Source organism: Argiope bruennichi, chromosome 1 (genome assembly GCF_947563725.1).
Source record: "Argiope bruennichi chromosome 1, qqArgBrue1.1, whole genome shotgun sequence".
NCBI classification, from domain to species: Eukaryota; Metazoa; Arthropoda; class Arachnida; order Araneae; family Araneidae; genus Argiope; species Argiope bruennichi.
Window position 1 is genome coordinate 74,884,691 of NC_079151.1, and position 13,125 is coordinate 74,897,815.

Below are 13,125 nucleotides of genomic sequence, written 5' to 3' on the forward strand. Positions count from 1 at the left end.
TCAAGGAACAAGGGAAAAAAAAAAAAAAAAAATCATAATCAACCAATGTGTGAGTGAGAGAGATGGGGGGGGGGAGAATTACAAACCTTGGATGAAAGTGAAAGGGGAATGCATGCATCAAGCTGGGTCTACTCTTGTTGAAGCTATAGTGCTCCTAAATCAAATGACGGGGAAAATGATTGCTATTTCTTGAAAGAGAGAGAACATCTTATAAAAACAAGTTTAGGGGTGTCTTGTAGCACAGTAATGGAAAGTCACCACTGCAAATAAATATTTTGAATTTCAACACAGACTAGGATTTAAAAAAAATGTTACATGCATTTCAGCAATTGATGAAAATATTTGTCTAAATGCAGTATTTGCTTCTTATAAACAGAGAAAATAAAAATAAAAAGCCTATTTATATAAACATTTATAAAAGAACAGTTGAAGACAAATGTTTTCCAAAATATAATGGTTAATTATAAGAAACTATTACTTGCCTGAAAATGCATTTATTAGGAAAGGTGCTGCTTAAAATTTATCATAAATAAAATTTCAAAAAATTAATTAGCCAGGACAAAAATATTGTTTATGAAAGGCACTTTTGAAAATTTTAACACATTTCACTACAGATACTATATGTAAAATTTGGCAAATTCTCTTGTTGAGCTATTTCTATTGTTGCAAATATATCCACAAGCATAATATTATCTTCCAAGAAACAAATGCTTAATAAAATCTTTATATCATGAAAAAAAAAAAAAAAATCATAATCCCTCAATACAAGATGCAGTAATTTATAACATAAACTTCAGATAAAAATTATCCAACTAGTGAATAGTTTAAATAGCATAAAAAAACAAAGGATTTAAATGCTTACCTGCCTGTAATTTCTTCTGTCTAAGGCCATTCTGTGGTTCCAAAAATGTTTGAAGAAATGAGGCAAAACATCCTCTTTGATGTATTGGGGTTCCACACCATCAGTGGCACAACACTGCTTTACTACCTAAAAATCAAAGAAATTTTTAACACAGAAAGGACTTCCAAAAAATGCAAATCTTAAGTGCATTAATTATATTTACAAAAAATATCTTATAATACAGAGCACTGGGATTTGTTTAGCATTAATTAATTAAACCAAATATCCATAATTTACTTGTAATAGCCTGAATTTATTTCACTAATGCACTTACACTGGGCATGGTAAATAAATCTACCTATTTTCCTCTTTTGCCACTGATTAAAAGCGATTTCTTAACTCTTTAAAACTGTTCCTCCAGTAAACATACAAAGTTATAGAGTATTAATCCATTCCTTCCACAATTTTCCAAGGGGAAATTTCTCTCTCCCGTCACTCTAACTTGTTTAAACCATTTCAATTGTATATATTCTCGCCAATATTTAAAAAAAATATTCAACATACCTTTAGCTAAATCATTAAACAACTTAATATTTCAATCATATATGCAGTATGCGTCTGTTATTGATTCAAGCAAATGATCCTAACAGTGAAACTTTAATCATTAGATATGCTAAAGGCAAAAAATAACATTTGTAGACAAGGATAAATTAGACTCTGCAGGGACTATAGTTTCATCTCTTAATTTTTTTGAAATTGAATTTTTAATATTTATACAAGCAGTTTTTGTCCCGATTGTTGCCATGAGACAACCAGGAGAGGGTGGAGGCGAGGACTGCACTAGTTTGCAAGCAAAATTAAATATATGGGGGGGGGGAATCTTAAGAATTTTCAGAAATTCATTTAAATTTGGATAAGTACGACTAAAAGACTCTTTGGTTCAAATGAAAACTTAAAATTAAATGCACTAATAAACAAAATATCAAGCTCTTCTTCCCTCCTTCAAGTTGCAAAGCTTCTAGATACAAAAACAGACTTGGAAAGAAAAAAATTCAATGATTTTTTATGATTTAGAATAAAAGAGCTAAATGTAAAGTACATGCAATATCATATAGTGTTTTAAATACAAAGAAGTAACTTTTTGTACGCCCAGAAAATATGAATTCATTTAGTTGAAAAGAAATTTAAGCATACAATCAAAGCTAAACCCAAATATAATTTAATTTTGTAATCTAAAACATTTGCACTTTGTCAAGTGCTCTTCTATAAGGATTATATATTTACTATAAGGATATTCAAATTTTTTATACCTCATTTAGGACCCTCTAAACAAACTTTTTTATAATAATGATAATCATATTGATTAATGGCTTAGCATAAATTTAAATCAAAATATAGTAAATTAATAATTTTAATAATCAAAAAATTAAAAACAGCAATAACGCTACATAAAGCTTCAATCAGACTTTTGTCAAATGAATTTTTTCCACTGATGTAACCCCCCACCACCACCACCATCTCCATCAATTGTGAAAAGCAATTGCAAGCTAAACAAAGATTTACAGGATCAAGTGAGCTAATACTTGCTAATAATCAGCTGTAGAGAGAATCAAAAAGTTTATTTTATGGTTCAAAATCCTAATGTGTCACACCAATCAGATATGTTATAATTCAAGGAGCTTTAAAGTAGTACTGTGTTAATCCATGAACTTTTTAAGCACCTTCAAAATTGCTTTGTTTTAAATGGAATTCAAGGAGTTTATATGAACCTGTAAGCAGAAGACTTTTGCCCTTTTGGTAATCTGGCCCTGTTTCTATATCCTAAAAAATAAACCCTTTATGGGTGCAGAGTTTTATTTTCTTCCACTATATCATTCAATTACATTATACATAACGATTCAATAAAATTTATTCTAGTCTAGATGCCCATTACAAAATATTATATAAGAAATTCCTTAATTTAATCCTACTTTAAACTTACAACAAACCATGTACACAAAAATAAATTTTTTAAAAAAACTTCTTACTTTCAATACAATCTTTTTCATTTCCTCGTCAGGAGATTGAAACTCTCGAATGAGAATCAACATCACTTCTCTGGTGTAGTAATTAGCATATTCTGCATCCATAAGAGGAATAAGATACCCAATAGCCTTCAAAAACGCAGCTAAACCCTGAGAATAAACAACAAATTATTAATACATTTTTTTTTATAAAAGTATAATATCTGGAATCAGTTTAAATTTGAGATAATCTATATAAAATGCTAACAATTAGTTTAAATAAAATATTTTTATGCAAAATTTTATTTTTTGCAATTAAAGTAGCTAGCCTTTTAAATATATATTAATGTTATAAAATTGGGAAAATACAACTCATTTCTACAATTCTTAGTAAAATTAATGTCAAGTACTTAAAAGTAATCTTATCAATTTAATATATTTAAAAAGTAAATAAAGAAGTTTATTCTTCTTTTATTGACATTAGTTATAAGCAAAAAACTTAATTTGGAGGTAGTAAGAGAGTAACACTCAAAAAGAAATCAATGCAATTTAACTTTTGAAAAAATCCCCAATTTTAGTAAGTAAAATTAATTTAACAGAGAGCTAATCTCTAGACAGAAAGATTCCAATAATCTATATAAAACCACTGTTTTAATGAATAGTGCTAATAGAAAAGGTTATATGAGTGATGAAAGGTACACTAATTTGGGTATTATTTTCTTTCAGAACAAACTTTAAACCCAAACAAAAATACAGAGAAAAGTAGCCCCAAAGATGTATTAAATGCTTTATTAATAATTTTTAATTTAGATGTAATTATTAATAACTTTTTCCATCATAAAAGTAGAACAATGAAAATCTTGAAAAAGGATTACAGATCAATAAGTATATAAAGAAAAGATAATACTTTTTAATTTTCAATGTTAATTTTGTATATATTAGCATACCATTGATTTTCTTTTTTGCTACAATATTCTTAAACAAATGTGAACTAATTTCTAATACAAAGATTTTTTTTTTCTTTGGCTAGTGAAAAATTCTTGTTTTGTGGAATTCAATGTGGAACGAAAAAGTATACATGGGAGATGGATTATGAAGTGGTAAATTTTCTCAGAGAGGTTATATATATGATTTAAAAATAGAAAAACAATGCAAAAATATACAAATAAGTTGGAAACTTCATCAATGAGAAAGTTCCAAAAAAGGAATATATATACATATATTCTAACTCTTAAAGAATAAATAATCAAAAGTAATTTTATAACATAAAATCAAAATTTAAAAATATTTCTGATGTATAATTGCAATAATTAGCACTATAAGAATATAATTTCAAAAAAGGAAAACCGAATAATTACTTTGCCTCGATGAGTTCTGATACCCTTCCAAAGAGGTTTGAGAACACTATCAAAAGACTCAATACCATAGGGGGTAGCAGCTTCTGCTAGTGCAGCTAAAGCCAAAGCTGTAATAGTACGGACTTTTTGCTGTTCGTCAACAAGACCTAGAAAAGATCCATACATTGATGCATGTTAAAAAAATTATAATATAAACATCTCTATCATAGAAAAATGAAATTGGAAATGCTAAATTTTAGATATAATTATTAATTAATTCTTAAACAATTATTTAAGAGAAGAATACAGGTGAATTTAAAAATGAAAAATAAGCAAACTCACAATCAGTAGTAAATTTTATAAAGAACAATTTATTAATAAGGCTTACTGCAAAGAGAATCATCATTTTGCACAGAGACTAGCTAATTAGCAAAATCTTATAGTTGTTTAAGCCAATCTAATATTCTTTATGCTACCTGCAATAAACCTATACAGCTTTAAGCAAATTACAAAATTTAAAACAGTCCGATTCTTATTTAAATTGTTTATCTTCATCTCCTGTTCATATATTAACTAGTAAGTAAATAAATTATTTTTTTCTGGATGCATTATTTATTTTTAAAAGAAATTTCAAAAGAGTAATAAACCAGAAACAGGAGTATGTATAAAAAAATATTTTATCACAAAGTTCTTGGTTAGATGTTTATCTTTATTTTTAAAAATCTGATTAAAAAATAATAAATATAAAAGCAACTGACCATGCTCAATAATTTCTACAAGATTTCGGAGGTGAGGTAAAATAGCACAACCCATGAGGATTGCAATTTGTTGCACAATCTTGATACCAGTATGCCTAGCTTGCCATGACTTTTTGCTACGGCACACAGCTTTCAGAAAAGGTAATAATGCTGGAATACCAAGGGCAGAAGCTACAACAGCAAAAGCACGTGCTGTAGTATTACGCACATATTCATCAATGTTGTCAATATCAGGACGCATAGTAGAAATCATAGTGGCCAAGCCAGCAGCCTAGAAATAAAAAGAAATTGGGAGATAAGGACAAAAACATTATTTATATAAAATTATTTTTCCTGAAATTTCAAAGCTAATAAAAGAAAAAAAAATTGCAATAAATTAGTCTACTTACTTTTGCTAAATTAGAAATAATTTCTCTGCCTTCAACACGAGCATAGTAATCTTCATCAATCAATAAAGGTTCAATAACCACAAGAATCTGAAATAGAGGAAAAGATTATTTCTATGTTACATTTTCAAATTAGATGTAGGAAGAGGAGAAATTTTTAAAAAGTTTTAAGAAATTGGCAAAATACAGAACGTTTATAAATGAATAAAATAAGGTTTAACAAAAGAATTAAATAGGAGGTTATGCAATGCAATCCCATCCTATCAGCAACTCGTTATTTTAGTTCCATTAGATTTTTCTATTTTTGTTCATTATTACAAGCCATTCAACAAATTCCAAAGGAAAAATAAATAATAAAATGCCAGCATTTTCCCCACTCAACTTTATCATGCATTTCCACCAAAAAGATAGCATTTATAAAGAGAGGCCTTAAATGTTATGCAATCAAATGTTCTTCATACTATGAATAAAATTTTTTATAAGTAATTATAATTATTTTTGCACTGATGGTTTGACATTAATACTGATTGTAAAAATTTGATATTATTATAGACAAGGTACTATAAGAAAATTTTTATGCCTTATTAAAATTCTAAAATTTATTTAATAATATCAGTATAATTGCCAAATTTCCATAATTTTAATTTAAAAAAAAGTTTATTTTAAATTCTAGCCAGGCTAACTTAAATACACAGAAATTACATTAAAAAATTATTCTTATGTTAAAAAAATTTAAATACTTTTTCTATATAACAGTTTGATTAGCACTGTGTTTTAAATTTCAAACATGGCCAAAAACCAAATGAGCAAAATTAAAAATGTATACAATAATTTTGAAGCAAGCAGAAATTATAGGAAAATAAAATAAAAGTAATGTACAGTAAAAATTCTTTATAAAGATGTATTCATCAGTGATAGATTTAGTTTCATAGCATAATGAAGAAAAATGATTATCTTTAATGAAAGTTTTTGTTAGGGTGAGAGCAAATTTTTATGATTACTATAGCAATAATTTTTGAAGATGTATTCCAAAATTTGATGCAAACCTATAATTTAGTATACGAAACCCAAATATCATCAAACTAGCTCTTTAAATTTTTAGTTATGCTCATATATGCAAGAATATACAAATTCGAACAATAGCTTTTTTTTTAAATTCGAATTCGTCTATAACTCATGAAAATTTATCAAAATTTTTGTATGATTAGAATATTTTTCTAACTATGCTTCATATAAGAAAAGTGAGAAAATAACATATTAATTTCCAATATGTTAATGTCCAATATGTCCAACTATTTTAAACAAATTTTGTAGATATCTGCATTTTAAAGAGTTCCTCATTAATTGCTTTTCTTTTTAAAATTTAATTCTCAGATTAAATAATATTAATACATAATGGCTATCTAGCTATCAATTTACTTGAAGTAAGCTTGATAATAAAATTGACTTTACCTTAATACAATCACCAGGCAATTTTGATACAATTCACAAAGAATAATCATAAAAAATCTTAAAAAGTCTTATAATGAAAATAATGTAATTGTAATGAAAAATAATTGTCATATTTAAAAAGCTCCTTAAAATATAAAGATGTTATATTTTTTTAAATAAATTTTACTATTCCAATTATTCTCAGACAAAAATTCAAAATAAAAAAGTATTGGGATAATGTATTAACTAAATTAAAGTTAAATGGAAAAGTTAACCGAGATTCTTTTATGACTTCTCAGACATAAAAAAGAATAAAAAGTTTTAAATCTTCAATTCAAGAAAGGAGAGCAGAAGAAGCAATTAGTAACCTTATGGACGTAAGGCCGAACAAGATCATCCAACTTGTATAAAATACGGTCAATGACTTTGACTAGTAGATGTCTTTCCTGATCTTCAAGTGTTGGAGACATGAGAAGTGGTAAGATCTGATTGAAGAGAGGACCTGCTCCAAATTCTCTTGCCTTATCTGTGATCTGACGCAGGGCTGCTTTCCTCATAGGAGGAGTTCCATTTTTGATTTTCAACAAAAGTTTCATAATTTTTCGTTCTTTTTGTTCATCAGGACTTAAGGATTCTTCATCAACATCCGCCTGAAAAAATAATGCTATATTAACAAACAACAAAAAGTTAAAATGTTTCCTAAACCTAATTAATCATTATCTCCAAAACATAATAAGTAAAGGAAAAAAATTACAAAATAGAAAATTTTTACGAATGTCCAGTTCATGGAGGTGTGGGAGGTTTAGGAACATTTTATACAGAATTTGCAAATCCTTCAGCTTATAATTATTTTTCATAGTTTTTTCAAGCTGTCTGATTTACTGACGTTAATAAACATTTCCAATAGAGAAAGTAAAACAGATAATTACTGACTTAAACAATTTTTTCAGGTGATAAAATTAATTTGTATATAAATATTTTGCATTTATTTTTAAAAAAAACACATTCCAATAATAAAGTTTTGAATTAAATCATTCCTTATAGTCACTTTAATTCTTAAATTATAATAAAATTAAATATATACTAAAAGTAATCAAAGTCTCATTTAATAGGATAAAAAAAAAAAACACTGTACACTTACCAATAATTTGTCGAAGTATTGAATATCTTCTGGTTTTAGAAGTGGTAAATTACCCTTTGGCTGAGCATCCATCATCTTAACTGGGTCTTCTTTTTGAAAAAAGAAACCTGATGTACCAGCCATAGGAGTTGGAGTGGAGGTTAATTTTCGTGCAGGAGTTCGAATCGGGATATAACCAGCAGGTGGTTGAAGAACTTTGTATCCTGGTGGGAACATAGCCTCTAATTCATCATCTGTCAAGGGTCGATTTCGTTCATCAATTTCTCTCTCCCAGCGATAAGCTTGAATTTGTTCAGGTGTCATAGCCATGATATGCCCTAAAAATAAAATGGAAATAATTAGAATGCATAATAATAAAAGATGAATAATATTTTTTAAATTTTAAGTTTGTATTTTAAAACAAGTAATTTTAAAAAGTGCACATAAAATGAAATTGATCATTAATAATTGAACGAAGAAGCTAGAGCAAAAGAAAGCTGAGAAATGATTGCTTTCAATCAAATTTTTCATGTATATTTCCATTATTATCTGCCTCTCACTTTTCTGCAATATGAGCTCTTCACCTTTAGCCACATAAGAGAAAAAAAAATCATCAAGAATTCTTGGAAATCAAACTATTAATAAGCATGAAAGAAAAGGCAGATAGGTTCTAAAGCAACAATTTCTCACTTATGCAAAAATCAATTAAGGTTACATGTGCTTTTAAGTCTTCAGTTTTGAAATTAAAAACCCAAAGTGAAATATTACACAAAATTAAAAAACCTCACTAAAAGGCACTAATTAAATTGTGAAAAAAGATGTCCTCAAATAATAGCATAGGTTATAGTATAAATTTGCATCAATGTAAATACATGATATTATTCATCTAAACTACTTGAATATTCACTTTTCAATCTTAAGTTTTTAAATTGAATATCAGATTAAATATATATGTAGTGACTAAATGTAGGTAAATTACCTAATATAAATTTTATTTTTAATGACATAGTTTATAAAATAAAATTATCTCCAGAAGACAGACAGTACAGAATTAATGAATTATGGTCAGATTTTATATTAATTTATATTTTTTTAAAGTAAAAATCAATAAATAAAATTTGTTAAGATATTTACAATAAATGAATGATTTTATCTCATCTATCTTTCTATCTCATTTATCTTTTCTATCTCGTTTGGATTACAACCTTAGATAAGAAAATAAAAAGTAGAAGTGGGAAAAAGGGGGAGGTGATTGGAATTAATGTGGAATATAGAATTAACAATACTAAATTTTTGGTGAAAATTTTGGCAGCTAGCTTATTCATCTATAATATTAATATTAGATACATCATCCAATTTCAAAATTTGCATCTTATTTAATTTTTAAGCATAAAACGCAACTAAAGATTTGTTTTCACATATTTTGTGTTAGTATTTTTCATTTAATATTTTTCAGCTAATTATTTTTCCTTTAAAAAAATTATAAAATTCACCTCCATCTAACAAGGCAGGAACTGAACCCTCTGACTAAAAAAAAAAGGAGGGGGGGGGGTGTAGGAGATATTGCATGGTGTTTTCACATCCAACATCCGAATTTTATAATATGGAATAAATAAAAATATGACCTGGCAAACATTTTATGGCTTTATTTATGTTTATTTTATACTTGATGATACTTAAATCTGTAACAGTAGGGAAAATTATCAGTTACAGCAATTTATTTAAAGTGCCACAAAAAAGTTGAAACTTATTAAGAAATAAACTAAAAGAATATAATTTTTTTTTTATTATTATTTTAGAACAAAGAGATTTTTTTTCAATGACCTATAACTGATGAACATAATTTTAATGAACAATATATTAAAAGTATTAATTACAAAAAGAAGCAAAATATTTGTACTCAAAAAAGTTATTTTCAAATGAAAAAAAAAAAAAAATACTACAGTAAATATCAGCTCATGTAAATATTAAATATATTTTCAATATTCAACAATTTAGTTGATAAGGGAAAAATTTCATTTGATAGCAATACACAATTAGGAAATAAATGAAATCATAATAATTACAAACTCAGAACCTTACTTTGAACATTCCTTGCATTTTTTTTGTCTTTTTCCTTTTTAATAAAATTAAACTAACACACTTAAATAATGAATACGAAATGAATATTGTTCCAAAATATAATACAAAAAAAAAAAAAAAAAAAAAATACCCTTTAAACACTGATTATGATGTATTTTATTTACAGAGTAACAGAGAAGAGTCTCTTATAAAACATTCTTGTGTCGATTTATTAAATAGTAAAAGAAAATTTTGAAAAATAACTATTAATGTCCTATGTTTTCGTACAAAATCAAATCAATTTAAAACATACCAGGAGTTGGTGTAGCCATGCCCATAGCTTTTGTTCCTGTAGGAGTAACACCACTAGGTGTGATGGGAGTCATGGGTGTCATTGGAGTCATCATAGAAGGAGTCTGTGGTGTCTGGTTTCCAAGCTGGGATGAAGGTGTTTCATCCCAACGTGAGCGACGTTTGCTGGCACTGGGAGTTGGAGTTTCTTGAATGAGATCTGTACCAGTACGGTCAGTGCGGGGAGTTTCAGCCCATCCACTACCATGAGCAGGAGTTTCTATAATATAACAAAACAATACAGATCAAATTCAAAGAGGGATAAGAAATGCTATAAATTTGAAACAAATTCATAAAATCAGATAAAATTACTGTTCTCAAATACCATCTCTAAAGTATAAGATTTAAAATAATCACAGAATAAAATTTAATATTCATGATGCATAAATAACTTGGAAATCATTTCAATTTTTTTTATAAATGAGCTAAAATAACATTCTTAACAGAACAGCTTCAAGATAAACTAATAAATTTTCAAAACAAGGAGATGAAATTAGTAACAATGAAATGAGATTTTATTAATCACAAGCTTTAATAACTAGTCTGATTGCCAGAAATACTAATTTGATATTTGTCACTTTCTTAAGTAATTTTGAACTTCAAATTATAATATACATTTACCTATATTTTTTTAGTATTCTTTCTAGTCTTTATGAACATTCTCTAAAGTTGTCAAATAGCAGTTTGCATCATATAACATCAATTGCCTATTGATTTTTTTTTACCAATTTTATTTTTTTATCTTTCTAAAATATACATCTCTCATCCAGCAATCTGTTAACTGAATAAAAGCATGCCGAAAAAAGACTTAACGATTAGCAATCAGAATCTTTGAGCTCATTGGATATATATCCTATTAGACTTAATGCCTTAAAGGATTTAGTTTGTAAATTTTGCAAACAAAAACAAGGATGTAACTACAATCTTTAACAGTGTCCTGGGTCTTCAAATGATTGCAAGAAAATACTGATTTTTTTTATGTTGAAGATTTTATTTTAAAATATTGAAAAATCAAGACAAGAAATTATTTTTCTTATTTAATTAAAAATAAACAGGTTGGTTTAGATGAGAGGATTCTGCAAGAGTGACCAGTAAATGTAATGAAAAAGGCTATTTTAAAAGAAAATCAAGTTCTTACAGAATTCAAGCATAAAGTATCCTGGATATGTTACAAATATTCATTTTATTTAATAATATTGTGTTTCAAATAATGCTCTATATGATGTTATAGATTCAGATATCACTTTTTTTACTTCACATGATCAAATAGGAATAAAAAATAATAACACACATTGAAGTTAATATCTTATAAGATATTAACTTTTCCCAACTCTTCAAAACATTTTTTGATGGGTGTTTATGGATGAGAGAAGGAATATTTGGGGTGGAGGGAGACAATATCTTTTGCCTTGGGTCCTCCTAATCTATAGTTAAACCTTGCACAAAAATATGAATTAAAAAAAAGAAAAAAGAAGAAGAACAGAATCATCATTCCTTAACTTTCAACAGTATTACAAAATAATTTGTATAAAAATGTTCTTTTTACATATATAAAATTAAGGAGAAAAATTAGAAGAAAGCTAGGTTGAAAAAATAATTTTTTCAATTTAAAGGTGGCACAAACCTTACTTTTATTCATCAATATTTATAAAAATTGCCAAAGAGTACAATTTTTTAAATTAATATTATTAAAATTTTAAAAAATAAAGAGTATAAGATGAACATTTTAACCCTCTAAAATATATCTGTGCTATAAAATAGCTAGTCCTATAGAGCATCAATGCTCAGACAAAAGTTCATTTTAAATATTAGTAGAAAAAGAACAATAGTCTAAAGAGATATGCTACTTAAAGAAAAGAACCCATGTTTAAAAAGTTAAAGATAACTGACTGATAATCATAGTATAAACTATTATTATATTTGATACAAAAAATGTGAGTAATTTTACAGAGGTTATATAGTGAAAAGTACCTCTATCTGTTTTGGGTGTCTCATCCCATCTATTTCTACGAGCACTAGGAGTGGCCTTGTGACCAGGAGTTTCATGCCCTGGTGTGGCAGCTCCAGGAGTTGCATGAGCTGGGGTTGCATCCCACATGCGAGTACTCTGACCTGGAGTAGCTCCTGGAGTTTCTGAACCCTTGGGAATTCGTCCTGGTGTCTCATCCCAACGACTGTTAGAAGGAGTATGGGACTGAATGAGAGAAAAGGTTCATATGAAATTAAAAATTTTACAAGACTATCAAAAATTTTCAACATTAATATCAAATTTTACCAAAAATTCAAATTAGTGTCAACAATGAGAAAAAAAAATTATAAATTGAAGGAATAATAAGAACATTTAGAAAAGAACACTGCATACAAAACTCGGATCATGCAATCACTTTAGTGAAATAATGAATTTATAATGAGGATTAATACTTAAAAAACACTGGAATTTAAAAGTGCAAAGGAAAATTACTACAACAAATATGTACACAATATTAATATGTTCAATATTCATACATTCAATGAATTATACTCATTCTTGAGTAACAGCTGGAATGATAAAGAACATAATTTAAAATTCATAAGGTTAAGAAAGGGAGAAGATGAAGAAGGTTATAGGGTACTCTACACAAAAGATTTGCGACAGATGAAAATTAAATCAGCAAACCATTTTATAATTTTTTTTAATAGACTAGACTATCACATTTGAACTTAAATTATGATCAAATGATGATGCTCTACTTTCTGAACTTCCAAACTATGTATGTATCATAGGGACCTCCATATATTTACCAAGCATATAATGCTTCTTGAATGGGAGATCATGGAGACTTTGCAAAATAATCACC

At 27.2% G+C, this 13,125-nt stretch overlaps 1 protein-coding gene across 2 annotated transcripts in view; it reads right to left on the bottom strand.

The window, feature by feature from the left end:
• The window catches only part of LOC129976343 (splicing factor 3B subunit 1-like), a 35,782-nt gene that overhangs the window by 7,934 nt on the left and 14,723 nt on the right, over positions 1-13,125 (bottom strand). For both annotated transcript variants that reach the window (XM_056089864.1, XM_056089873.1), the window contains 9 exons: positions 12,260-12,482; positions 10,251-10,508; positions 7,898-8,214; positions 7,125-7,406; positions 5,329-5,415; positions 4,940-5,210; positions 4,203-4,348; positions 2,869-3,015; positions 863-988 (listed from right to left, as the gene is read on the bottom strand). In XM_056089864.1, the coding sequence (XP_055945839.1) occupies positions 863-988; positions 2,869-3,015; positions 4,203-4,348; positions 4,940-5,210; positions 5,329-5,415; positions 7,125-7,406; positions 7,898-8,214; positions 10,251-10,508; positions 12,260-12,482 (1,857 nt within the window). The remainder of the gene's footprint in view (positions 1-862; positions 989-2,868; positions 3,016-4,202; positions 4,349-4,939; positions 5,211-5,328; positions 5,416-7,124; positions 7,407-7,897; positions 8,215-10,250; positions 10,509-12,259; positions 12,483-13,125) is intronic.